Below are 25505 nucleotides of genomic sequence, written 5' to 3' on the forward strand. Positions count from 1 at the left end.
GAGCTGACGTTAACATCTCCAATTTTGATATCAGGTTTAATACCACATTCCTTCATAATGTGATCCATATAGATAATGAATAACAGAGGGGATAATGTACATCCTTGTCTCACACCAGATTTAACATTAAACCATCTTCCTGTACTTCCTTCAATTCTAACTGCTGACTTACAACTCAAATAAAGACTAAGTATTTCTTGATATAATGCCCCATTGACACCATATAACTGCAGCATATTGAATAGCTTCTCTCTTGGCACTTTGTCATATGCCTTTTCCAAATTGACAAAACTTAAATACAGATCTTTGTTATATTCCCATGCTTTCTCGACTATTTGTCGTAAAGTGAAGATCTGATCCTGACAACCTCTATCTGGCCTGAATCCAGCTTGTTCTTCACCAAGCTTTTCTTCCACAATTCTTCTCAACCGTTTCTCAAGTATATTTGCAGAGATCTTGCCAGGAACACTCAGTAGGGAAATACCTCTGTAATTCTCACATTCAGTTTTATTTCCCTTTTTATATATGGGTACTATGAGAGCTCTACTCCAATCATTGGGAATTCGTCCCTCTGTCCAGGCTTTCTGATCTATGCAGTGCAGCCACTGTAAGACTTTTATGCCACCATACTTCAGCATTTCTGGTCGAATATCATCTACTCCTGCTGCCTTTCCACATTTCAAGCCTTTGATGGCTTTTTCTACTTCATGTATGGATATGTATTCCTGACTGCATGCCTGGTCAGTGTTTTTTACCACTGTGCTGTCATCACTGCTTGTTTCATTTAGCAGTTTTTCAAAGTAATTACTCCATACTTCAAGGATATCTTTTTCTCCTGTTTTCATGTCACCTTTATCATCTCTAATTCCTTTTACAGCACTCTTTCCTCCATTCCTAAGCTTCTTCAACAACCTCCAGAATATTTTGCCACCTTCTTGATATTTATTTTCTATATTCTTGCCAAAGTCCTCCCATGACTTTTGTTTAGCTAGTTTTACACACTGTTTAGCTTTCTTACATTTGTCTCTGTATTCTGTAAGAGTAAAAGCTGACTTATTTGCCAGGAACTTTTGATATGCTTTCTTCTTTTCCTTCACTGCCTCTTTAACTTCCTGTGTCCACCAGGGAGTTCTGATTTTTTTATCCTTGCACACAACCTCACCACATGCCTCTCTGGCAGAATCAATCAGTGTTTTCTTCAGAGTTTGCCACTAAATCTCCGAGGTTTGATTCCTGTTCTCAAACTCTTTCATTTTCTTTTCAATAATCTTTCTGTATTTTAGTCTACAGTTCACATCTGAGAGCTGCTCAACTTTTATTCACTTTAAAACTTTCTTACATGTTATTCTCTTCAATATGAAATTCAATTTTATCCTACTCAAGACTAAATAGTGATCACTTCCAATTTCAAATCCTCTGTACACTGGTGTCCTGCACCAGGGAGAAAACATCACTATCAACAATAACATAGTCAATGAGACTTTTCTTATTCCTAGCCTCTTCTCTCCATGTGAATTTGTGCACATTTTTATGTTGGAACATGGTGTTAGTAATAACCAGTCCATGTCCTGAGCAGAAATCCAACAGATATTTGCCATTATTATTAGCTTTGCTCTTTTCTCCAAATTTTCCCAAAACATTTTTGTATGTCTCGCAATCATTTCCTACTCTGCTATTTAGATCCCCAACAAGGACCAACTTTTCCTTTTTCATTGTGTCAGTTGCTTTTTCTAAAGCCTCAAAAAATTCCTCCACTTCTACCTTAGTAGAACCTTCTGTGGGACCATAGGCACAAATAAGTCTCATTGTCCAGTTCCCCATTCTCATATTTGCCCACATTACTCTACTTGAGACTGACTACCATTCAATAAGATTAGCTTCGTATTTTGTGTTGAATACTATGGCTACTCCTTCTTTTCCTTGATTGTCATTGCCTGAATATAACATTTTGTATTTATTGCTCAGAAAGATCTCACCAGTTTTGGTCTTTTTTTGTTTCAGTCACCCCTATTATGTCGATCTGGTACTTATCTAATTCCTCAGCTAGCTCCATTTCTTTGCCATTCAGGCTTCTTACGTTGATAGTACCGATCTTTAACTCTGGTGATGTTGAGTTGGGGTTTGTTTTCAGATTTGTTTCTCTCTCTCTCTCTCTCTCTCTCTCTCTCTCTCTATATATATATATATATATATATACACAGGGTGTTCGGGATAAATTTGACATATTTATAATTAATTATATTTTTCCGTAAGTTACATGTATTAACACACACTTCTCTTCATTTAAAAGTTTGGACCCTTCTTCATTCATATACAAGATGTCAGAAAGGATGGATAGCTGGAACCCACCTGAATCATGGAAGAGAATAACTTGTATCATGATGATTTGTGCCCGCCATCAAAATAAGGATATTACGACTGCTGCCCAATGCTCCCTGAATACAGTAAAAACAATCAGGCATGAACTAGAGACTTGCAATGGTGACTACGAGGATGTAGCAAGAAGAAAGATCCCTAGCAGACGATCTGATTGCATTCGTACAGCAGAATTCCTCTCAAATCTGCAGGAACAGGTGTTGAAGAATCCTGGCATTGGAATTCGGGCTTTGTTCGTGGAGTTGCTAACTGTAGTCAAGCCCTGGATAACAAGGTTAGAAAATGGTAGGCCGTATGTATGGCAGTAGGATTCGACCCCTTGCCACACCTCTGGGAAAAGTCAAAAATGGTTGTCTGAAAATTTCTACGACTTCACCAGTCCAAATGTTTGGCCTCCAAACTCCCCAGACCTTAACCCCATGGATTATTTTGTATGGGGCGCAGTTGAAAAAGACACCAATCGCACTTCCAGTAATACAAAAGCCCAGTTAATGGATAAAATTAAAACAGTTTTTGCGGCCCTTCCCAGGGAGACTGTAGCATCAGCTTGTTCGAGGTTCCGAAGCAGAATTGAAGCTGTGATCGATGCTAATGGTGGTTATTTTGAGTAAATCTTGTTGATAGTATTGTAATTAACTCTGCCTGTAATGTTTTTTTGTCAATTCATTAAATTTAATAGATACAAAGAAGATTTTCTTTTTCCTTACGAAACTGTCAAATTTATCCCGAACACCCTGTATATATATATATACTACAGTAGTATAATATAGTACTATATATATATATTTTTTTTTTTTTTTTTCTCAGAATTCATTTTTACTCGGTTGGAATAATATGAAAAAGGTATTTACTAGGTATCAGTCATTAAAGCTTTTTCATATATATATATATATCCATTCTTAAAATTTACCACACTTAGTGTGATAAATTTTAAGAATGGAAAATTATTTTACTCAGGAAGAGAAGATATCTTACGTTAGAGGCTTAATGAAGTGAAACACCACCGAGAAAGGATTTAAAATATTATTAGCAATATGAGGAGTGTTCAAAAAAAGATTGAACCTTTTAAATAGCATGCCAACCGGCACAGAGAGCATGCTGCAGATACTGAGCGCACGTAGTGGCAGGTTTTGACAACAAACTGCCATTCGCCCCATTCTGCTATGAGCGTTAGTCGTAGAGTTATATCCGCTGAAGTGAGCACATGCACCAGCTTCAAGCTCTTTCATTGTCAGATTAGTGACAATGAAAGAGCTTGAAGAACAATATGTGTGTGAAATTTTGCTGCAAACTTGGTAAAAATTTTACAGACATGTCATTTGTTTAATCAAGCATACGGGGAAGACTGTATGAGCTGTGTGAAATCGACACTATAAATTTGTAATACAAATTTATAGTGTCGATGAATGAGTCAGTCAAAAGATCAAGTGATGTTGGTTGTGTTTTTTGATTGGAAAGGCATCGTCCATTATAAATTTGTACTACGTGGTCAGATGGTAAACAAAGAGTTGTACCAGAAAGTTTTTAGTGCGTTGTGCACAGGAAGAGGCCTGACTTGGGTGTTGCACCATAACAATGCACCGGCTCATGCATTGCTCTCATCCACAGCTATATGGCAAAACATCAGAGACATCCGTTTTGTACCATCCACAATATTCTCTGGACTTAGCCCCAGCAGACTTCTTTGTGTTTCCCAAACTTAAATCCACTTTGAAAGGGTGTCGTTTCCAAACCATAGAGGAGATTCAGGAAAATGCAATAAGAGAATTGCGCACCATCATAGAAAGTGCTTTCCAGGAAGCATTCCAACAATGGAAGAAATGTTCGGAAAAGTGTATTGCCAGTAAAGGGGAACAACTTTGCAGTGCTTAAACTGTTGTAAAATGAGCAATATAGTCTTTATAGCAAAAGTTCGGTCTTTTTTTTTTTTAACATGCCTGGTATTAGTCAGTAATTGCTTGCAGAACTCCATCTTAACCATGGTTCAAGAATTATAACAGTTATATTAAAAGGAAAAGAAACTTTTTCTAAATTATCTAAATTTTTGCTCCAGATCAATCACATGAAGATGAAGAATTAGGTACTTTCTACCTGCAACTACAAGACTTCATTGACAAAACAAACAAAAAGGATATCCTAATTGTGATTGGGGGGGGGTGCTTAAGGGTCAAAGCTGTATAACTGAGAGGAGACCTCCACATAGCCTTTAAAGGAATGCGGAGAACCGACCAGGGCTTCTGACCTAATGTCCAATCCTCACCTTCTCGTGGTGCACCCTGTTGGGTATCTACTTGGATACTGAACGGACGAAGATGGGCTGGCAATTTGGGATTTAGCCGACCAAATTGTATTCTTATTGGTTAAACCAAAATATAGAATGATGGTACAACATGACAAAATTTCATGCCCGCTGGGGCGTCGCCCGGTTAAACAAGGCCCCCGTTGTTTTCGCCAGGGAAACAGGGTGAACAGCGAAAAGTCAGCTACTGGAACAAATCTGAAAATAAACCCCAATTCAACATCACCAGAGTTAAAGATCGGTATACTATCAACGTAAGAAGCCTGAATGGCAAAGAAATGGAGCTAGCTGAGGAATTAGATAAGTACCAGATCGACATAATAGGGGTGACTGAAACAAAAAAGACCAAAACTGGTGAGATCTTTCTGAGCAATAAATACAAAATGTTATATTCAGGCAATGACAATCAAGCAAAAGAAGCAGTAGCCATAGTATTCAACACAAAATACGAGGCTAATCTTCTTGAATGGCAGTCAGTCTCAAGTAGAGTAATGTGGGCAAATATGAGAATGGGGAACTAGACAATGAGACTTATTTGTGCCTATGGTCCCACAGAAGGTTCTACTAAGGTAGAAGTGGAGGAATTTTTTGAGGCTTTAGAAAAAGCAACTGACACAATGAAAAAGGAAAAGTTGGTCCTTGTTGGGGATCTAAATAGCAGAGTAGGAAATGATTGTGAGACATACAAAAATATTTTGGGAAAATTTGGAGAAAAGAGCAAAGCTAATAATAATGGCAAATATCTGTTGGATTTCTGCTCAGGACATGGACTGGTTATTACTAACAGCATGTTCCAACATAAAAATGTCCACAAATTCACATGGAGAGAAGAGGCTAGGAATAAGAAAAGTCTCATTGACTATGTTATTGTTGATAGTGATGTTTTCTCGCTGGTGCAGGACACCAGAGTGTACAGAGGATTTGAAATTGGAAGTGATCACTATTTAGTCTTGAGCAGGATAAAATTGAATTTCATATTGGAAAGAAGAACATGTAAGAAAGTTTTAAAGCGAATAAAAGTTGAGCAGCTCTCAGATGTGAACTGTCGGCTAAAATACACAAAGATTATTGAAGAAAAAAATGAAAGAGTTTGAGAACAGGAATCAAACCTTGGGGATTCAGTGGCAAACTCTGAAGAAAACATTGATTGATTCTGCCAAAAAGGCATGTGGTGATTTTATCTGCAAGGATAAAAAAAATCAGAACTCCCTGGTGGACACAGGAAGTTAAAGAGGCAGTGAAGGAAAAGAAGAAAGCATACCAAAAGTTGCTGTCAAATAAGTCAGCTTGTGCTCTTAGAGAATATAGAGACAAATGCAAGAATGCTAAACACTGTGTAAAACTAGCTAAACAAAAGTCATGGGAGGACTTTGGCAAGAATATAGAAAATAAATATCAAGAAGGTGGCAAAATATTCTGGAGGTTGTTGAAGAAGCTTAAGAATGGAGGAAAGAGTGCTGTAAAAGGAATTAGAGATGATAAAGGTGACATGAAAATGGGAGAAAAAGATATCCTTGAAGTATGGAGTAATTACTTTGAAAAACTGCTAAATGAAACAAGCAGTGATGACAGCACAGTGGTAAAAAACACTGACCAGGCATGCAGTCAGAAATAAATATCCATTCTAGAAGTAGAAAAAGCCATCAAAGGCTTGAAATGTGGAAAGGCAGCAGGAGTAGATGATATTTGACCAGAAATGCTGAAGTATGGTGGCATAAAAGTCTTACAGTGGCTGCACTGCATAGTTCAGAAAGCCTGGACAGAGGGACGAATTCCCGATGACTGGAGTAGAGCTCTCATAGTACCCATCTTTAAAAAGGGAAATAAAACTGCATGCGAGAATTACAGAGGTATTTCCCTACTGAGTGTTCCTGGCAAGATTTATGCAAGTATACTTGAGAAACGGTTGAGAAGAATTGTGGAAGAAAAGCTTGGTGAAGAACAAGCTGGATTCAGGCCAAATAGAGGCTGTCAGGATCAGATCTTCAGTTTACGACAAATAGTCGAGAAAGCATGGGAATATAACAAAGATCTGTATTTAAGTTTTGTCGATCTGGAAAAGGCATATGACATGGGGCCAAGAGAGAAGCTATTCAATACGCTGCAGTTATATGGTTTCAATGGGGCATTATATCAAGCAATACTTAGTCTTTATTTGAGTTGTAAGTCAGCAGTTAGAATTGAAGGAAGTACAGGAAGATGGTTTAATGTTTAATCTGGTGTGAGACAAGGATGTACATTATCCCCTCTGTTATTCATTATCTATATGGATCACATTATGAAGGAAAGTGGTATTAAACATGATATCAAAATTGGAGATGTTAATGTCAGCTCTTTGCTTTATGCAGATGATGTTATACTTCTAAATAAATCTGCTACAAGTCTGCAAGATTCTCTTACTAAATTGAATAGCTGTTGTAAAAATATGGTATGAAGGTCAGCAATGAAAAGACAAAGACAATGAAAATAGGCAGAATCATTGAAAATGTCAACTGTGTTGTGAATGGAGAACCTGTGGAATAAGTAAAACATTTCATCTATTTAGGCACGATTTTTACTGAAGATGGTAAATTAAATATAGAAATAGACAACAGAATAAGCAAAGCTGGTATGGTGGGAAGTCAATTGAATAAATTCATATGGAATAAGAGAGAAATTAGTCGGAACACTAAATTAGCTGTGTACAAGACAGTGTTCAAACCAGTTTTAACTTATGGATCTGAGAGTTGGGTCAGAAGTAAAACACTTGACCAAAGACTAGAGACCACAGATATGAGAGTCCTGAGAAAGATTAGAGGCGTGAACAGATGGCATCAATGGCAATATCATATTAAAAACGAGGATATTAGGAAAGAACTTGACATTGTAAGCATCCAGGAATGTGTTAGCAGAGCTAATCTCAGGTGGTATGGTCACTTAAACAGAATGGGCGAGGAAAGATTAGCAAAACAAGTGTTCTCTGCCAGGTTGGCAGCAAAACGACCCAGAGGAAGACCAAGAAATAGGTGGATTGATATGGTACAAAGTGCCTTAGACGATAGAAATATAAGATCTGATAAGGTTGGAGTCTTGACAAGTAACAGACTGATTAGGAGGAAAATTGTAGATAGGAAATTAATAATGATGTAATTTTTTCATGTAGTACTATCATATCCTGTACACCCCTTGAGGGTACATGGCAGGAATTTGATGATGATGATAATTGTAATGGGATACTTTAATGCCAAGGTTCAAAGATTTACATCAGACATGAAAGATATGACAGGTAAATTAGGGGTGAACGAGAGAAATTAATGCATTATTGTTAAATTATTTGGCCACTTAACATTAAAATTGAGTTATATTCTTTTGGTTTATTATCGTCATCATCATCAAATTCCTGCCATGTACCCTCAATAGGTGTACAGGATATGATAGTACTACATGAAAAAATTACACCATTACTAACTTCCTATCTACAATTTTCCTCCAAATCAGTCTGTTACTTGTCAAGACTCCAACATTATCAGATCTTATATTTCTATCGTCTAAGGCACATTGTACCATATAAATCCACCTATATCTTGGTCTTCCTCTGGAGTTGGTAGGTCATTCCCCCTCCTATATCAAAAACACACAACACTTCATAAACATCATCAAAGACATTACATTAGAAAAAGATGATTTATTAGTCAGTTTTGACATCTCTGCCTTCTTTACGAATGTCCCAATAAATGACACAATCCTTCTACAAAACAAATTCCCTCCAGATATCATGGCGCTTTTTGTGCGCGTATTACGGTCGGGTTATTTTGTATGGCAAAACGCCTTCTACTTACAAAAAGAAGGCGCAGCCATGGGCTTGCCATTATCCCCCCCCCCCCTTTGCTAACTTTTACATGGAACATTTTGAGCAACTTGCCCTAGATTCCTCCCCTCTAAAACCCAAAGTCTGGCTTAGATATGTTGACGATGTTTTCGCGATCTGGTCCCATGGCCGCCAGACATCAGACACATTCCTTAGCCACCTAAACAAACAACACAAACGCATACAGTTCATAATTGAAATTGAAAAACACAACACACTTCCGTTTCTAGATATGCTTGTCACACGTCTTCCCTCGGGCAATCTTTCCTTCACTGTTTACCAAAAACTGACACATACGGGACAATATATACACATTAACTCCTACCACCACCCAACACAAAAACTAGGTGTCATCAACACGTTAAAAAAACAGAGCTCAGACGATTTGTTCCAGTGAACAGGCACTGAAAGAAGAGTTTAAAATTATCCGTAATAACCTACAAAAAAAACGGATACAGCCAAAATACTATGAACAGAATTCTCTACAAAACCACAATAAAAAACAAAGACAAACCAGACTACAGTAAAACTATAACCATTCCCTACATTAAAGAAAAATCAGACAAAATAAAGAGAGTACTACAAAAGTACAACCTTAAAGCCACCTTTAAACCTCCTGCAAAATTAAAAAACTTGCTCAACTCATCCAAAGACCCACTACCTCCACTAGCTCACCCTGGGGTATACTGGATTTATTTTACTTGCAACATACCATATATAGGAGAAACAGGACGCACTATTCCTATTAGACAAAAAGAACATAAACGACACATTAAATATAATAATTATGGTGAAGCTGGCCTTTCTGATCATGCCCTGAATACCTTACACAGAATTGACTGGAAAACTACCAGCTGTCTACATCACACTAGAACATGGTATGAACGGAAATTCAGGGAAGCCTGCAAGATTATCAGCAACCACCCCAATCTGAACAACAACGATGGTTTAAAAATCCCAAACATATGGAAGGTATATATTCGACCTTCCTCACCAAGAACAACTAGAAACAGGACTGTAGAAAATCCAGTATTGTAAATCAAAAATAGGAATTGTAATACTAAAAATAGGACACCAATTGTTTATGAAAGAAAACCATCTAAAAGAATGTTTATTCCTGTCATTGTAAAAATAGAATTTAGCTTGATGTAAAAATTTTTATTTTAGTTTATTTTTTTATTTATTTTATTTTATTTTATTATTTTTTTTTTCACCAGAGGTCACGACAGTAGAATAACATGTGATCAAATCATTGTTTCCTAGCTTACACAGTTAATGATGTAACTCAGCTTGTTCTGTATACTTATGTACACTCCAGATGATGATCTAGATGTGAAGATTGAAACGTTGGGATAATAAAAAAGTTTTTTTAACACGGTTGTAAATTCCATAAAATTTAAAAAAAAAAAAAAAAAGAAGAAGTATAACATCATCCACATAAAGCAAAGAGCTGACATTAACATTCCCAATTTTGATATCATGTTTAATACCACTTTCCTTCATAATGTGATCCATACAGATAATGAATAACAGAGGGGATAATGTACATCCTTGTCTCACACCAGATTTAACATTAAACCATTTTCATGTACTTCCTTCAATTCTAACTGCTGACTTACAACTCAAATAAAGACTAAGTATTGCTTGATATAATTCCCCATCGACGCCATATAACTGTAGTGTATTGAATAGCTTCTCTCTTGGCAAAAGGTATATGAGAGAATAGCTTCTCTCGTATACCTTTTCCAAATTGACAAAACTTAAATACATATCTTTGTTATATTCCTTGCTTTCTCGACTATTTGTCGTAAAGTGAAAATCTGATCCTGACAACCACTATTTCCCCTGAATCCAGCTTGTTCTTCACCCAGCTTTTCTTCCGCAATTCTTCTCAATCGTTTCTCAAGTATACTTGCATAGATCTTGCCAGGAACACTTATTAGGGAAATACCTCTGGAATTATCACATTCAGTTTTATTTCCCTTTTTATGTATGGGAAATAAAATATATAACTAAGAGAGCTCTACTCTAATCATCGGGAATTTGTCCCTCTGTCCAGGCTTTCTGAACTATGCAGTGCAGCCATTGTAAGACTTTTATCCCACCATAATTCAGCATTTTTGGTCGAATATCATCTGCTCCTGCTGCCTTTCCACATTTCAAGCCTTTGACGGCTTTTTCTACTTCAAGTATGGATATGTATTCCTGACTGCATGCCTTGTCAGTGTTTTATACCGCTGTGCTGTCATCACTGCTTGTTTCATTGAGCAGTTTTTCAAAGTAATTACTCCATACTTCAAGGATATCTTTTTCTTCCGTTTTCATGTCACCTTTATCATCTCTAACTCCTTTTACAGCACTCTTTCCTCCATTCCTAAGCTTCTTCAACAACCTCCAGAATATTTTGCCACCTTCTTGATATTTATTTTCTATATTCTTGCCAAAGTCCTCCCATGACTTTTGTTTAGCTAGTTTTACACAGTGTTTAGCATTCTTGCATTTGTCTCTATATTCTCTAAGAGCACAAGCTGACTTATTTGCCAGGAACTTTTGATATGCTTTCTTCTTTTCCTTCACTGTCTGTTTAACTTCCTGTGTCCACCATGGAGTTCTAATTTTTCTATCTTTGCAGACAACTTCACCACATGCCTCTCTAGCTAAATCGATCAGGACTTTCTTCAATGCTTGCCACTGAATCTCCAAGGTTTGATTCCTGTTCTCAAACTCTTTCATTTTTTCTTCAATAATCTTTGTGTATTTTAGTCTACACTTAACATCTGAGAGCTGCTCAACTTTTATTCGCTTTAAAACTTTCTTACATGTTATTCTTTTCAATGTGAAATTCAATTTTATCCTGCTCAAGACTAAATAGTGATCACTCCCAATTTCAAATCCTCTGTACACTTTGGTGTCCTGCACCAGGGAGAAAACGTCACTATCAACAATAACATAGTCAATGAGACTTTTCTTATTCCTAGCCTCTTCTCTCCATGTGAATTTGTGGACATTTTTATGTTGGAACATGCTGTTAGTAATAACCAGTCCATGTCCTGAGCAGAAATCCAACAGATATTTGCCATTATTATTAGCTTTGCTCTTTTCTCAAAATTTTCCCAAAATATTTTTGTATGTCTGACAATCATTTCCTACTCTGCTATTTAGATCCTCAACAAGGACCAACTTTTCCTTTTTCATTATGTCGGTTGCTTTTTTTCTAAAGCATCAAAAAATTCCTCCACTTCTACCTTAGTAGAGCCTTCTGTGGGACCATAGGCACAAATAAGTCTCATTGTCCAGTTCCTCATTCTAATATTTGCCCACATCACTCTACTTGACTGTCTGCCATTCAAGAAGATTAGACTCGTATTTTGTGTTGAATACTATGGCTACTCCTTCTTTTGCTTGATTGTCATTGCCTGAATATTACATTTTGTATTTATTCCTCAGAAAGATATCACCAGTTTTTGTCTTTTTTGTTTCAGTCACCCCTATTATGTCGATCTGGTACTTATCTAATTCCTCAGCTAGCTCCATTTCTTTGCCATTCAGGATTCTTATGTTGATAGTACCGATCTTTAACTCTGGTGATGTTGAGTTGGGGTGTGCTTTCAGATTTGTTCCAGTAGCTGACTTTTCACTGTTCGCCATAGTTCGCTGACGGAACCAACGGGGGCCTTGTTTAACTGGGCAATGCCCCAGCCGGAATGAAATTTTGTCATGTTGTACCATCATTTTTTATTTTGGTTTAACTAATAAGAATACAATTTGGTTAGCTAAATCCCAAATTGCCAGCCAATCTCGTTCGTTCAGTATTCATGTAGATACCCAACAGGGTGCACCACGAGAAGGTGAGGATTGGACATTAGGTCAAAAGCCCTGGTCGGTTCTCCACATTCCTTTAAAGGCTATGTGGAGGTCTCCTCTCAGTTATACAGCTTTGACCCTTAAGCACCCCTATTAGTTGACCATAAATATTAAAAGATCTAAACAATTGTCAACAAGATTCACCAGCTATTCTGTCTGGCTTCTTCAGTACAAGAAAGTCGGTACAATACCATTTACTAGTAAAAAAGAAGAGTGGAGTAGCACAGTCAAAACGAGTAAAATTAAAACTGTCACGTAACATCATACGCTTAGTGCATGGAGTCTGTCACTGTTCGTTGAGCGTGTTGTATAGTTTTTCACGAAATGAAATTCTGGTAAGCTAAATGAAATGAAAGTAGTGAAAGACTGCTGGAATTCTCTAAACATAATCTATTCATCACGAACACCATATTTTTCCAAAGAGGATCACATAAAAATGCTTGGTTATCTTCAGATAGTATGATTAAAAATTGTATTTATTATATTCTGATCATAACTGGAAATCCTCAATCCATCATATAAGAATACTAAAGAAACCAGATTTTGACTCTGATCATGAATTACTAGCAGCAAAAATTAAGTTGAAATTTAAAAACAGGAAACCAAAGATCCTAAACAATACTATTAACATAACAAAACTGAAAGACATAACTGTACAAAACTATAAAAGCATAATAGAAACGGAGTTAAAAAAAAAAAACCTTTGGCAATGTAGAAAATATATGGAAATAGGGTAGAGCAGTTAGGTAAAAATGCTGCAGGAAAAACACTTGGTACAACAATTAAAGAAAATAACAAGTGGATAACCACAGAAATTTTGGAAACCTTAGAAGAAAAAAAAGATCTGTAAAAAAAAAAATACTTTGAACAGAGAAAATACAGAAGAAAATAAGCACCCTTATAAAAGACAAGAAAACAAAATAGATAGAATGTGCAAATTTGCCAAAAATGCTTGGTTGGAAGGAAAAGCACAAATGTGTAAAGAAGCCAATAAAAGAATGATATCAAGACTATATAAAATTATAAAAGAATTAACAAAAAACACCACAGAACAGACAACTAAAAATGATATTGAAACTGGAACAATTCAAGACATTGGAAAGAATATTACCAGGTAATTTAAAAAATAAAAATGAAAAAATTGAATCAGGAATAGAAAAAAATTAAAAAATATAAACATAAATGGATGGAACATGTTAAAAGAATGAAAACAAAGATTACCAAACAAGCTTTAAATTGCAAACCATTAAGGAAAAGAAAACCAGGACATCCTCTAAAGAGATTCAACAGTGACTTCTAAGGCTGTAACAGGCCACTCTAGGTCAACATTCTTGAAAAGCATGATGATGGTGATTACCAGATAATTTTCTGGAGGGAAGAAGAAGAAGACTATAAAAATAAAAATGTAGAGACAGAAAGTGAAAAAAAAAGTGCCATTTGTAATGAAAGAAGAAATTTTGAATACAATAAATCAAGTGAACTTATCTAAATCCTGGTTATGATTAACTTCCTACTGAACTGTGGAAATATAGTGGCATAGCAGCCATCAGTTTCCTGCTTGAACTTTTGATTAAACACTGTATACAGGTGAAAATCCAGATGACTGGAAGATGGCATCATAATACCACTTTTCAAAAAAGGAAGAAAAAGAATGAAAATTATAGACCCATAACATAAATCACAGCTACAAAATCTTCACACTCATCATACAAAAAAGAATCCTGTTAGAAGTTAATTTGCACTTGGTTAGACTATAATAAATTTAGTTTAATCCTTTATCCAAATGTGAGTAAACAAAGTTTGCACCTGAAAATATCTTCAGGAATGAGGCAAGGTGGTGCATCTGTTGGATGCAGGAAGGTACACTTGGATAAAGGATTAAACCAAATTTATTATAGTCTAACCAAGTGCACAATAAATTTCCAACATCTTTCTCTATATCCAGAGTAATTTAATAATAAGGTGGTACACGGTTGGTAACTCATATAGGTAAATATGACCTCTCCATTGCTTCTGCCTTAGTGTCACCACTTCTGGGTCTGCCTCCCACTGACGAGACCTCAATAAAGGTAGAAACCGGTCTGGGTAGTGGCCCTTCCCTTAATGCATAGCATTATACATGTCTGCAAGGAGATGTGCTTTGCATTATGGGAGATGCTGAGACAAGGAGTGATAAGAGCTTGGTCCACTTTTGCTACGATTTGCCAACAGATGAACCACCTTGCATCAGTCCTGATGTTTTCAGGCACAAACTTTGTTTGCTCCCACTTGGATAAAGGATTAAACTAAATTTATTATAAAATAGAATCCAGACTAATGAATGAGAAGTAGGAGAAGATCAAGCAGGCTTCAGACCTGGGAAGTCTGCTATAGACCATATTCCTTGCTGAAAAGTATTGGGCATATACAGCTTATATGCTGCAGTTTTATTGACTTCAAACAAGCATTTAATTCCATTGACAGGAACAAACTAAACATCTTAAAATCTATATTGTTAGATTTAGAAACATCCTTTGATTATAAATTATAAAGATATCAAAGAACTGTCAAATTTAATAAAATAAAAACAGACAAATTCAAAGTAGAAAAATAAGTTAAGCAGAGTTTGCCTACTCATACCAAATTTATTTACTATCCCAAAGAAATATGCAAAACCATAGGCAAAGAACCAGGTCTACAAAGAAATTTCATTGCCTGGTGTGAGACCACTGCACTGTTTATTGGAGACCTGAAGTGGCTTGAAAAAGTTTCATCTTTGGTCTCCAGACTGCAAAAAATAATAAAATAAGTTATAACCAAATATATAAAATTGGGGAAAAAAATTCTTAGCCCACCCATGATACAACTGTACTATAGGTTTACCAATAACTTCTTGTGGGTGGAGGAGAAAAAAAAAACAGGAATATCAATCATATTAAATATGCAAACAATATTCTTGCAGAATGTAGAGTGCAACATTTTTGGAAAGAAAATCAATCTAATCAAAACTAAAAGAATGAAAATAGAGACTTGTTCAAGTATATATGATTTAGAAAATCATATACTTGAACAAGTAAAGCCATTGATATATCTTGGTAGTCTCATTACTCAACCTTGACAACACAGAAATAGTAAAATACAGACTTAACAAAGGATGGTCTAATGAATAAATTAAAATATGAAAAAATAACATTTCAAAAAGCCTCAAACTAAAATTCTATAAAACAATTATCATATTTATGGCAATGTTTGGAGTTGAGACATGGAGACTCAATCAGAAAGAAATGCAGAAAATCGGAGCATTCAAATAAATCTCGCTGGTCAGAACCCAAACAAATGAGCAAGTCACACATAAATTAAACTATAGATTAGATATCATAGCTATAATTTTTATTAAACAGAATTAAAATGGTTTGGATGTCTCCAGAGAATTACCAAATATAGCCTTGAATGGAATCATATAATTAAAATTATTCTTTCTCATCCATCATATGATGGGTTGAGTCTCCTATGAACAAATCTTTGCTATCTGGCTCTATCGTTGGCTATTTCTGTCGTCTCGCTCTCTCTGAAGCTCAATAGCTGTGACCTTTCCTTCAAAGATTCTAACCAAGTTCTTTTTGGTCTGCATCTTGATTGTCTTTTTCCAATTAACTATGATATACCTTTTCTGTTTGAAGAATAAAATTAATATGCTGTAGATCGTTACCAGACACGGAGAATTTTGTCACATATCCATGCAAGCATACTAGTAAAAATTGGATTTGGAGTAAACAAAATTAATTATATATATAGAAAGTCATTGTTTATATAGAATTCAATCTTAAGTGGTATGCTTGTAACTTCAAGTTGGACATGAAAATAAAAATGGCCAAATGTTAGATTGCTTAAGTCTGAATCCATGTTTATTATGACCTTAGTTTTTAAGTACAGTATTTCATATGAATTTTATTAGCAGAGGTTAATCCACTTATATTAAATAAATTTTAATTGTTAATAATTCTTGTGAGCATAATTTGTTAGATTTTTGGACATTACTACTAATTAAATTGATAATATTGTAGTACATTTTTTTTCGGTGCAGAGTGAATTTATTGATAAGTAGTCTCTCTTAATAATAGCATTCAAGTGATAGGTGCTGGTGCAATGTAGAACAGTGTGTCAGAATGTCCATAATGTTAGAACAAAACCTGCCATGATAAGGAGTAATGCAAAAGCATGTTAATTAAAAATGTTTACTTAATGTTTATATAATGTAATTAGACCAAACAAATTGTTAAATGGTGACAGAATTGTCCCCATCCCCACTTTACAAGTATTTAAGAGGAAATTGGGTTTCGTTTACATGATTTTCATTTATACAAGGGTCTTAGGAATGCACGTAGCATAACTTGCTGTGAGCATGAACAGTTATAACAGTCATAGAGTTATGCCATAATCATTCCACACTTATTGAAGACTTACTGTGTGTGTGTGTCAGATTAATAAGTTATTAAGTTTCTGGTTGGCTGAGTGGATAGCATCACCACTCTTCAGCCAACACATTGTTGGTTTGAATCCCACTTAAGATGTGTTTTTTTTTAATGTCTTTAGACAGTATTCAATTTGTTGCCTAGTGCAAAATTGTTCCACTTATCAGAAACCTCAAGTGGCTTGAAAAAGTTCAGTGTTTGGTCTCTAGAGAAGAATTTGTGGATTATCTTACCTTAACCCACCCATGGCAAGAAATGCATGGTAGGTTTTCACATGTAATTAAAATATTGTGGATATTATAAAATAAAAGATGATTTGATTCAGAGATGTGTCTATTGTAGATATAAAATAAGCAGCTCTGACTAGATTCTATGATGTCTGCATTAAATTCAGTAAAAGTTCATTGGTATATAAGGGTATTACCACAAAAGGTAGAACTCATATATTTCCCCCCCCTTATATGTTATAATTATATGCAATAAATTTTACAGTAAAGACCTCTTATTGCATTTGCAGAAAAACAATTTTCTTAATATATACACTTATATAATAAGAGCATTCTTATTTTAAATGCCTCCAACTGTTAGCTCATGATTTTTCTGTTCATATTTTTGAAGCTTTTTTCACATGAACTTTCAGAAAAGTGATTCTGAAGATTCTGGTAATGAAGAGCCATTAGATTTTTATGAAACTCTTCATCACAGAATGGAAAGACCAAGAGTGATGATTTCAATTAGAAAAATTGATCGGTTAGCTGAATGTATATCAGCCTTGAGTTCTCCTAGGAAAAAAGAAGCACTCCCAGAAGGCTTAGTAGAGAATCTACCTGTAGAAGGTAAGGTAAGGTTAAAATTTCTGCCTTTAATAAATTTGGATTTTTCATATTGCAGAGACTTGGAAGCAATTTTGAAATGCTGACTGTTTTGACATCTTAAATGAAATATAATTTTGCAACAGGAATTCTTTAAAATAACATCAAGTATTTTTGTAACCAGAATCAAAACCTGGTGGAGGGGATGGCATGTATTTTAGGGTATAGATTTTTTTTTAAAATAATGGACTTTTTTTTTCCAGCACTTCAGGATTTGTTTTTACAAGTATAGCTTGACTAAGTATTGTTCAGTGATAATTATGTTTATTTTTTTCAAAATCATTAATTTGAAACTATTTTATTAAGTGAATATAAAAAACTAAAATTCAATTCATTGTGATAAATTATTGGGACTACAACTGTGTTAAGAATTATTACTTTCATTTTCTGATGTTTTGATCTTCATATTAAAGTCTTCATCTAGAGCAATGTTTCTCAAAGTGTGGTATGCAGATCCCCGGGAGTCCGCGAAAGGTCTTCAGGGGGTCCGTGGCAATTTTTGGCTATGCATCATTAACACATGGAATAAAATTTAAGTTTGAGATCGTAAAACTTTCCTATTGTATCACTGAATAAGGTACAGAGACAAATGCAGGCTGTGTAATATGTTTCTCAACAAATAGTGCAATTAGAGACAACTGGGTAAAAACGGAACTAATGAATTGCATGACCCCTTCCCACATAAAATGCTATATAGTAGACAATCAAAACCATATGGTGCACCGGCAACGTATGGTTTTGTTTGAGTTAACATGTTAAAACTAAGAAATATATAGTGAATGTGTTTCAGATATTATATAAGGAATTCGGTTGAGAGAATTAGTATTTCAACTGAACTGTCGGCTTGCTGTTGTCAATTAGTAGTGCGATCTTTTGTTAATACCGCACCAATCATATGGACGTCTTCATAGCTGCTTTATCTCTACTGGCCTACCATTGCTGTCTGTTTCGAGTTCTGCTTTCACTAGCCATTTGTTGAAGGACTGTTCGTTAAATATGGTAATTTTTTTTTTAGCTTTCAAATTCTTAAGTATGGATCACTGGTTAAAGACTGGATTTTTAAAATGTGCAAAAGAGAGGAACATAGTAGATACAAGTAGCTGTCAGCAACAAGAAAATGTTGATTAGGTTGAATTTTTTCTTGACAATTATTCATAAGACTATTACACTTTTTTTATCTAATCTTTGTCAAGTAGCTTTATTTTATCCTCCTACATGTTTTGCCAATCTTTTTCTATTGGCATCCTCAGGGAATACAAACTAGTAAGCTAAAATGAAGGTTACAGACTAGGTTATAACTGATGGTTCTAATTCATACAAAAAATTGGTATTGTGCGTGACAATGTGTGTGTCTCGTTAACGTGATTTAACGAATAAATGATAAATGAATAAGCCATAACGAATAAATCGCATTAACGAGACACGCACATTGTCACGCACAATACCAATTTTTTGTATGAATTAGAACCATCAGTTATAACCTAGTCTGTAACCTTCATTTTAGCTTACTAGTTTGTATTCCCTGAGGATGCCAATAGAAAAAGATTGGCGAAACATGTAGGAGGATAAAATAAAGCTACTTGACAAAGATTAGATAAAAAAAAGTGTAATAGTCTTAAGAAAATGTTGATATTGTATCTGGATCAAGTGAAATTGATAAATGTGTGTCGCCTGACATCTCTAAAGAACCAACTAGGAAGAAGATGAGAAAACTTCGTAAGTACGATATAAATTACTTGAAATGTGGATTTTCATGGGCGGGAAATGAAGAGGAACCTATTCCATTATGTGTAATTTGCGGCGAAACTTTAAAAAATGAAAGCATGAAATCATGTAATTTAAATCTCCATTTTGAATCGAAACATAATGAATGCAAGGACAAACCTGTCGAATTTTTCAAAATAAACTAAAACATTTAAAAGACTCTCAAAAAGTGATGTCGATCGTGTCAGGAGGTGAAAACATGAAGGCTTTAGGAGCTTCATATCGTGTGTTGCTATTAATAGCAAAAAGTGGTGCAGCGGAAACAATCGGTGAAACTTTGGTCAAGTCTGCAGCAAAAATAATAGCGGAAATTATGATAAGAGATAATGCAAAAAGATCTTTTGATAGGATTTGTCTTTCAAATACCGTTCATCAAAGAATCACTGAAATGGCTGATAATATGAAACAAACATTGATATACGTAAGAGTCGTTATTATGCGTTGCAGGTAGATGAATCCACCAACATTACAAATTTTGCAAATCTTCTAGTGTTCGTTAGGTACGAAAAAAATCAAAAAATTCATGACGACCTTTTATATTGCCAACCCTTGCCAGAACATACAACAGGAGAAGAAATATTCAACTGCATAAATAGCTTTATGCATCAAAACAAGCTTGATTGGAAAAGTTGTGTTGGAATAAGCACGGACGGAGCGAAATCCATGGTCGGATCTAAAAAAGGGCTTGTTTCAAGGATTAAAGCTGTTGCACCAAATGCAAAGTCGACACACTGCTGCATACACAGGGAGGCTTTGGCTACACATATGATGTCTACAGACCTAAGAAAAGTTCTTGATGAAGCTGTGAAAATCATAAATTATATTAAAGACCATCCTCTAAATGCCAGACTTTTCTCTCAACTTTGCAAAGAAATGGGAAGCAACTATACACAACTTCTTTTCCATACCGATGTTCGTTGGCTTTCTCGTGGAAAAGTTCTTACTCGTTTATTGAACTTTGGAATGAACTACAAGTTTTTCTTGATGAAAAGTTTGAATTGAAAAAGTATTTACATAATTGGAAATGGCTCAGTCAATTAGCATACCTGGCAGATATATTTACTGTATTAAATAGTCTTAATTTATCTTTACAAGGCAAGGAAATTTAAATTTCTATATTTCATGTCCAAGATAAAGTGAACGCCACGTTGCCAAAAATGAAGTTATGGCAAAAGCGGGTTGGTAATGGAGAATTTGACACGTTTCCTTCGCTTGATGAATTGCTCGCAAGTTCAAATGAACAAATTGATGATATGTGAAAATTACTATCATGCAGCATTTAAAAAGCTTACAAATGAATCTAGAAAAGTATTTCCCTGAATTGGACATTAATATTGAGTGGATAAGATACCCTTTCAATAAAAACAAATTTATGCCAAAGGGTCTATCGTCAATAGAAGAAGAACAACTTTCAGAACTAGCTTCTGATGATTTCCTAAAAAATAAATGCAGTGAGAATACGTTATCATCATTTTGGCTACAAATACAGAATGAATTTCCTGAATTAACAGATAAAGCTCTAAGGATTTTCGGCCCATGTAGATATTAAGACGAAGAAGAGGAATCGCATTATAGATGTCGAACCGCATCTGAGATTGAAATTAACAACTATAGAGCCAAATTTTGCTGAAATTTTATCTCACCATAAGCAGTTTCACTCCTCTCATTGATGATAAATTATTTCAAGTAAGTAAAACTTTATAGTATCTTTATAAAGTTTGTTCTATTAAAAATAAATCATATTTTTTGTTTATGTGAACATATAAATTCAAATAAAATGGATATTTAATTTTTTAATATTTTAAATTAATTTATTAAATTTAATTAATTTATTCATTTTAATTTATTTGTTTTAATTTATTTTTGAATTAATTAGGGGTACTTGGTAATAATGAAAATTTAAGAAGGGGGTCTGCGGATATCTGAAGTTTGAGAAACACTGATCTAGAGTATACACAGACAAGTTATGTTACATTTCAAACGGTATGCCAAAATAATGATGATTTGATCAACTGTTATTCTAATTGCCTGATCTCTAGTGAAAAAAAAAAAAAAAAAAAAAACTGCATCCAAGCTGTATCCTATTTATAACATGGTCAGAGAGCAGATTCATATTAATAGTGGATACTAGATCCAACATTATTTCAAAGCCAAATGTTTGTAAAAACTATGAAAGTTTCATAAGTTGACCTGAGAGCTTATGAGAATGCAATCCTCAGCATCCTTGCCAGCAAAGATGGTCGATTGGTAGAGCCTCTGCTACTAATGGCTCAGTTAAGTAAGTTTGAGCGCGGTTAGTAGTTGGAAGGGGACCAATCGTTCGATGCTGTTGGCACATTCTCCCTCGGTGAGTCTTTGGACTCCCTGGAGGTGTCAAATAATAATAATAATAAATCCCTGAGTTGCCTTAGCTTGAACTAAAAAGACATGAGCGAATATATGGACATACAGGCATCCATATATTTGCTTTTTATTAGTGCATTTGATGAAAGTTTCACTAGCCTGATAGCTGTTTCAAACTAGGTGGAAATGACCGAGAGGTCACTTACGAAAAATACATTTCTCTAACATTTCAATTTCCTTAATACTGAACAAAACTTTATTATTAGTTTTGCTCTCTTAAGGTTTTTTGTCTGTCTCTGAAGAGAACCAACCAGTTCGAAACAGCTGTCAGTCTAGTGAAACCTTTATCAAATATATAATAAAAGGCAAATATTTGGATGCTTGGGCAACACCCATGTCTTTTAAGTAGTGCAAGCTAAGGCAACTCGGGGATGCTGAGGATTGTATTCTCGTTAGCTCTCAGGTCAACTTACACAACTTTCATAATTTCTACAAACATTCAGCTTTGAAATAATTTGAAATAATGTTTGATCTAGTATCCACTTTGCTTATATAATCATATTAATACTTTTTAACACAGCAGTCGTGGTGCCCTAATCAATAATTAAACATAAGTATTTGTTACATTAAGGTTAAGATCCTGGAGTACTATTGTCTTAATCATAACTTATAATGAACTCTTAGAACAAAAGGCTATGTAGATAGAATATGTGCCATCCATATTCTTGAGATTTCTAGACAATTATTGAGATTAGGGTGATTGATCAAAATTTTGATGTGATGTAATGAGCGGTCAGTTCTATGTGAGTTCCAGGCATAATCAGAAATTCCAAATTTACCATAGCTATTAAATTTAATGTGTTTGTTGTTTTCTGGATAGGAATTGTGTGTACACTTTCAACTATATAAGGTAGGTTACATGTGGATCAAATACTGTACATTACAGGGTGGGCTAGGGGAGGAAGAGGGGATCCTTGGAGGAGTTGAATAAGTTCTTCAATTTTGCAGTAGGTTTAAAGGTTGTATTTGTGTGTATTCTGTTTTGGTCTGGTATTCCTTTAATGTATAGAATGGCTACAGTTTGATTGTAATCTAGCTAATTTTATTATTAGGTAGTCTTGTGAAGAATTTTGTTGATAGGAAGATATTTGTTAACTTTTAATTTGTTCTTAAGTGCTTGTTCATTGGAGAAATTTTTTAAATCCTGTTTTTTAGTGTGTTAATGATACCTGGTTTTTGTGTTGGGTGGTGGTAAGAATTTAGGTGTATATATTGGCCAGTGTCTAGGCTTACAGTGAAGGAAGATGCGTGACAAGTATATCTAGAAATGGAAGTGTGGTCTTTCAGTTTCATTTGTGAATTGTATGTGTTTGTGTTGTTTGTTTAGGCAGCTGAGGAAGGTGTCTAAAGTCTGGCAGCCATGATCTGGAAGCCAGATAACAAATTCATTGTCAACATACCTAATCCAGACTTTGGGTTTTAAAGTAAATGAATCTAAAGCATATTGCTCAAAAGCTTCCATATAAAAGTTTGCATTTGAGGGTGTGTGTGTGTGGGGGGGGGGTAATGGTAATCCCATGGCTGTGTCTTCTTAAAGGAAAGAATTCTCATAACTAAAATTAAGTACAGGGGTGGTCTGAAAAGTTCTCAGCCTAACAATGAAAAAACGAATTTATAATTTCAAAATTATTTTTATTTGAAATAAATAAATTAGCTGAGACTAATGCATTTATTCCAGCGATGCTCCATTATTCCATCCCTGTAATGGTTCTCAGTAAGATCTGCAAATTACCCTTCTACAACTGCAATCACCTCTTGATTCAAAGAAAAATGCTGACCAGCGAGGAAGAGTTTTAGTTTTGGGAAGAAATAAAGTCAGACGGAGCCAAATCTGGGGAATAGGGTGGATGTTCCAACAATTCATAGTGCAGATCCCTTAATTTTCCCATTTCCAAAACACTTTGTGAGCAGGTGCATTGTCCTGATGAAAGATTTTTTTTTCTTCTGCAAACAGGGTCTTTTCTCACGAATTTTTTTCGTCTGGTCTGGTTAAAAGGTCAATATTATTCCCTGGTTATTGTTTTATCCTTTTCAAGATAATTAATAAACAAAATGCCTTTAGCATCCCAAAACACTGATGCAATGACCTTTCCTGCTGATGGAACCGACTTTGTCTTCTTTGGCACTGAAAAACTGGCTTCTGTCCACTGTTTTGACTGCTGTTGTCTCAACCATAGTAATTAATCGATGCACAAAATCAGTTTTATTCTTGTTAAAATGCTCCAAGCACTGTTCAGAGATTTTCATGCGTGTGCATTTTTGACCTGTGAGCAAGTGTGGCACCCATCTTGCACAAAGCTTTTTCATTTGCAATTCTTCATGCAAAATATATCCTACACATCCTTTTGAAATGCTTATAGTCTCAGCAATTTCACGCACTTTGACTCACCAGTCATCCAATACCACATCGTGCACTTGATCAATGATTTCTGGTGTTACACTTTTTGGACGTCCTTCGTGTGGATCATCTTCAAGGCTGGTATGGCCAGGTTTAAACTTGGCAGCCCAAGAGAAGAGTACCCATAAACTTTTATGAACTTCGAATGAATTTCTTTTGCCATTAAACCTTCTTTTACAAAGAATTTTATAACCGTATGATACTTAATTTTATCCATTTCAAGGGATACAGACAACATTTTTGCTTCAGACAGCTGTATAAAACAAGCTACTTGATAGAATGACTTGCATTTTCACACGGATGCTTATGACAGATGTACCAACTTAGAAAAAAAAAATCGTGCCGATAGTGTTGCAATCTGTGGTTGAGGCTGAGAACTTTTCAGCCCACCCTTGTATATAGAAGCTAAAGACCACCTAAATTGCCTTAGTATCCCATAATGCAATGTGCATATCCTTATGGACATGTATGATGCTATGCAGTCATAAGTGACCACACATGCAAACTTTGTTTGCTTGCACTTGGATAAAGGATGAAACCAAGAATTAAATTTCTTGGCATCTTTAATTTATAGTATAACCAAGTTAAAAAACTGGCAACATCTATCTCTAATCCAGAGTATTTTAGGAAAGGTTTGATACCTTTTGGCTACTTGTTATATGGAAATACGACTTCTGCCTTGGTATCACTTCTGGGTCTAGCTCCCACTGATGAGACCTCAATAAAGATTGAAACTGGTCTAGGTGGTGGCCCTTTCCACAATGCATTGTGCGATACTAAGGCAATTGATATCAAGTCATTAGCCTGTATATACAAGTAGCCCAATCGTGAAGTGACTTCATGAGCAAACTTTGTTTACACTTGGATAAAGGATGAAACCAAATATATAATTTCTTGCATCTTTAATTTATAGTATAACCAAGTGAAAAAAACTTTCAACAAATCCTTTAAGGAATGCAGAGAACTAATTGGGCATTTGATCTAATGTCCAATCCTCACCATCATGTGATTGCACTCTTTACTAGATATCCACTAGGTACCAAACAAACAATGGGCTGGCAGTTTAGTACATAGCATACAAATTGCACTCTGTTGGCTTAAACCAAAAATAAGCATAATGATACAACCTGACAAGATTTCATTTCTGGCTGTGTACAAAGGCTCCATCCCATGCAGTTTTTTTGTCAGGGAACCAGGGCGAACAGTGAAAAGTCAGCTACTGGAACAAACT

At 35.1% G+C, this 25505-nt stretch overlaps 1 protein-coding gene across 3 annotated transcripts in view; it reads left to right on the forward strand.

Moving 5' to 3' along the window:
- LOC150103228 (uncharacterized) overlaps positions 1-25505 on the forward strand; it is a 196078-nt gene that overhangs the window by 61158 nt on the left and 109415 nt on the right. For all 3 annotated transcript variants that reach the window (XM_090397353.1, XM_090397355.1, XM_090397354.1), the window contains one exon: positions 17478-17673. In XM_090397353.1, the coding sequence (XP_090253479.1) occupies positions 17478-17673 (196 nt within the window). The remainder of the gene's footprint in view (positions 1-17477; positions 17674-25505) is intronic.

This window comes from Typopeltis vanoorti, chromosome 9, assembly GCF_054136105.1.
Source record: "Typopeltis vanoorti isolate ZY-2024b chromosome 9, IOZ_Tvanoo_1.0, whole genome shotgun sequence".
Lineage (NCBI taxonomy): Eukaryota > Metazoa > Arthropoda > Arachnida > Uropygi > Thelyphonidae > Typopeltis > Typopeltis vanoorti.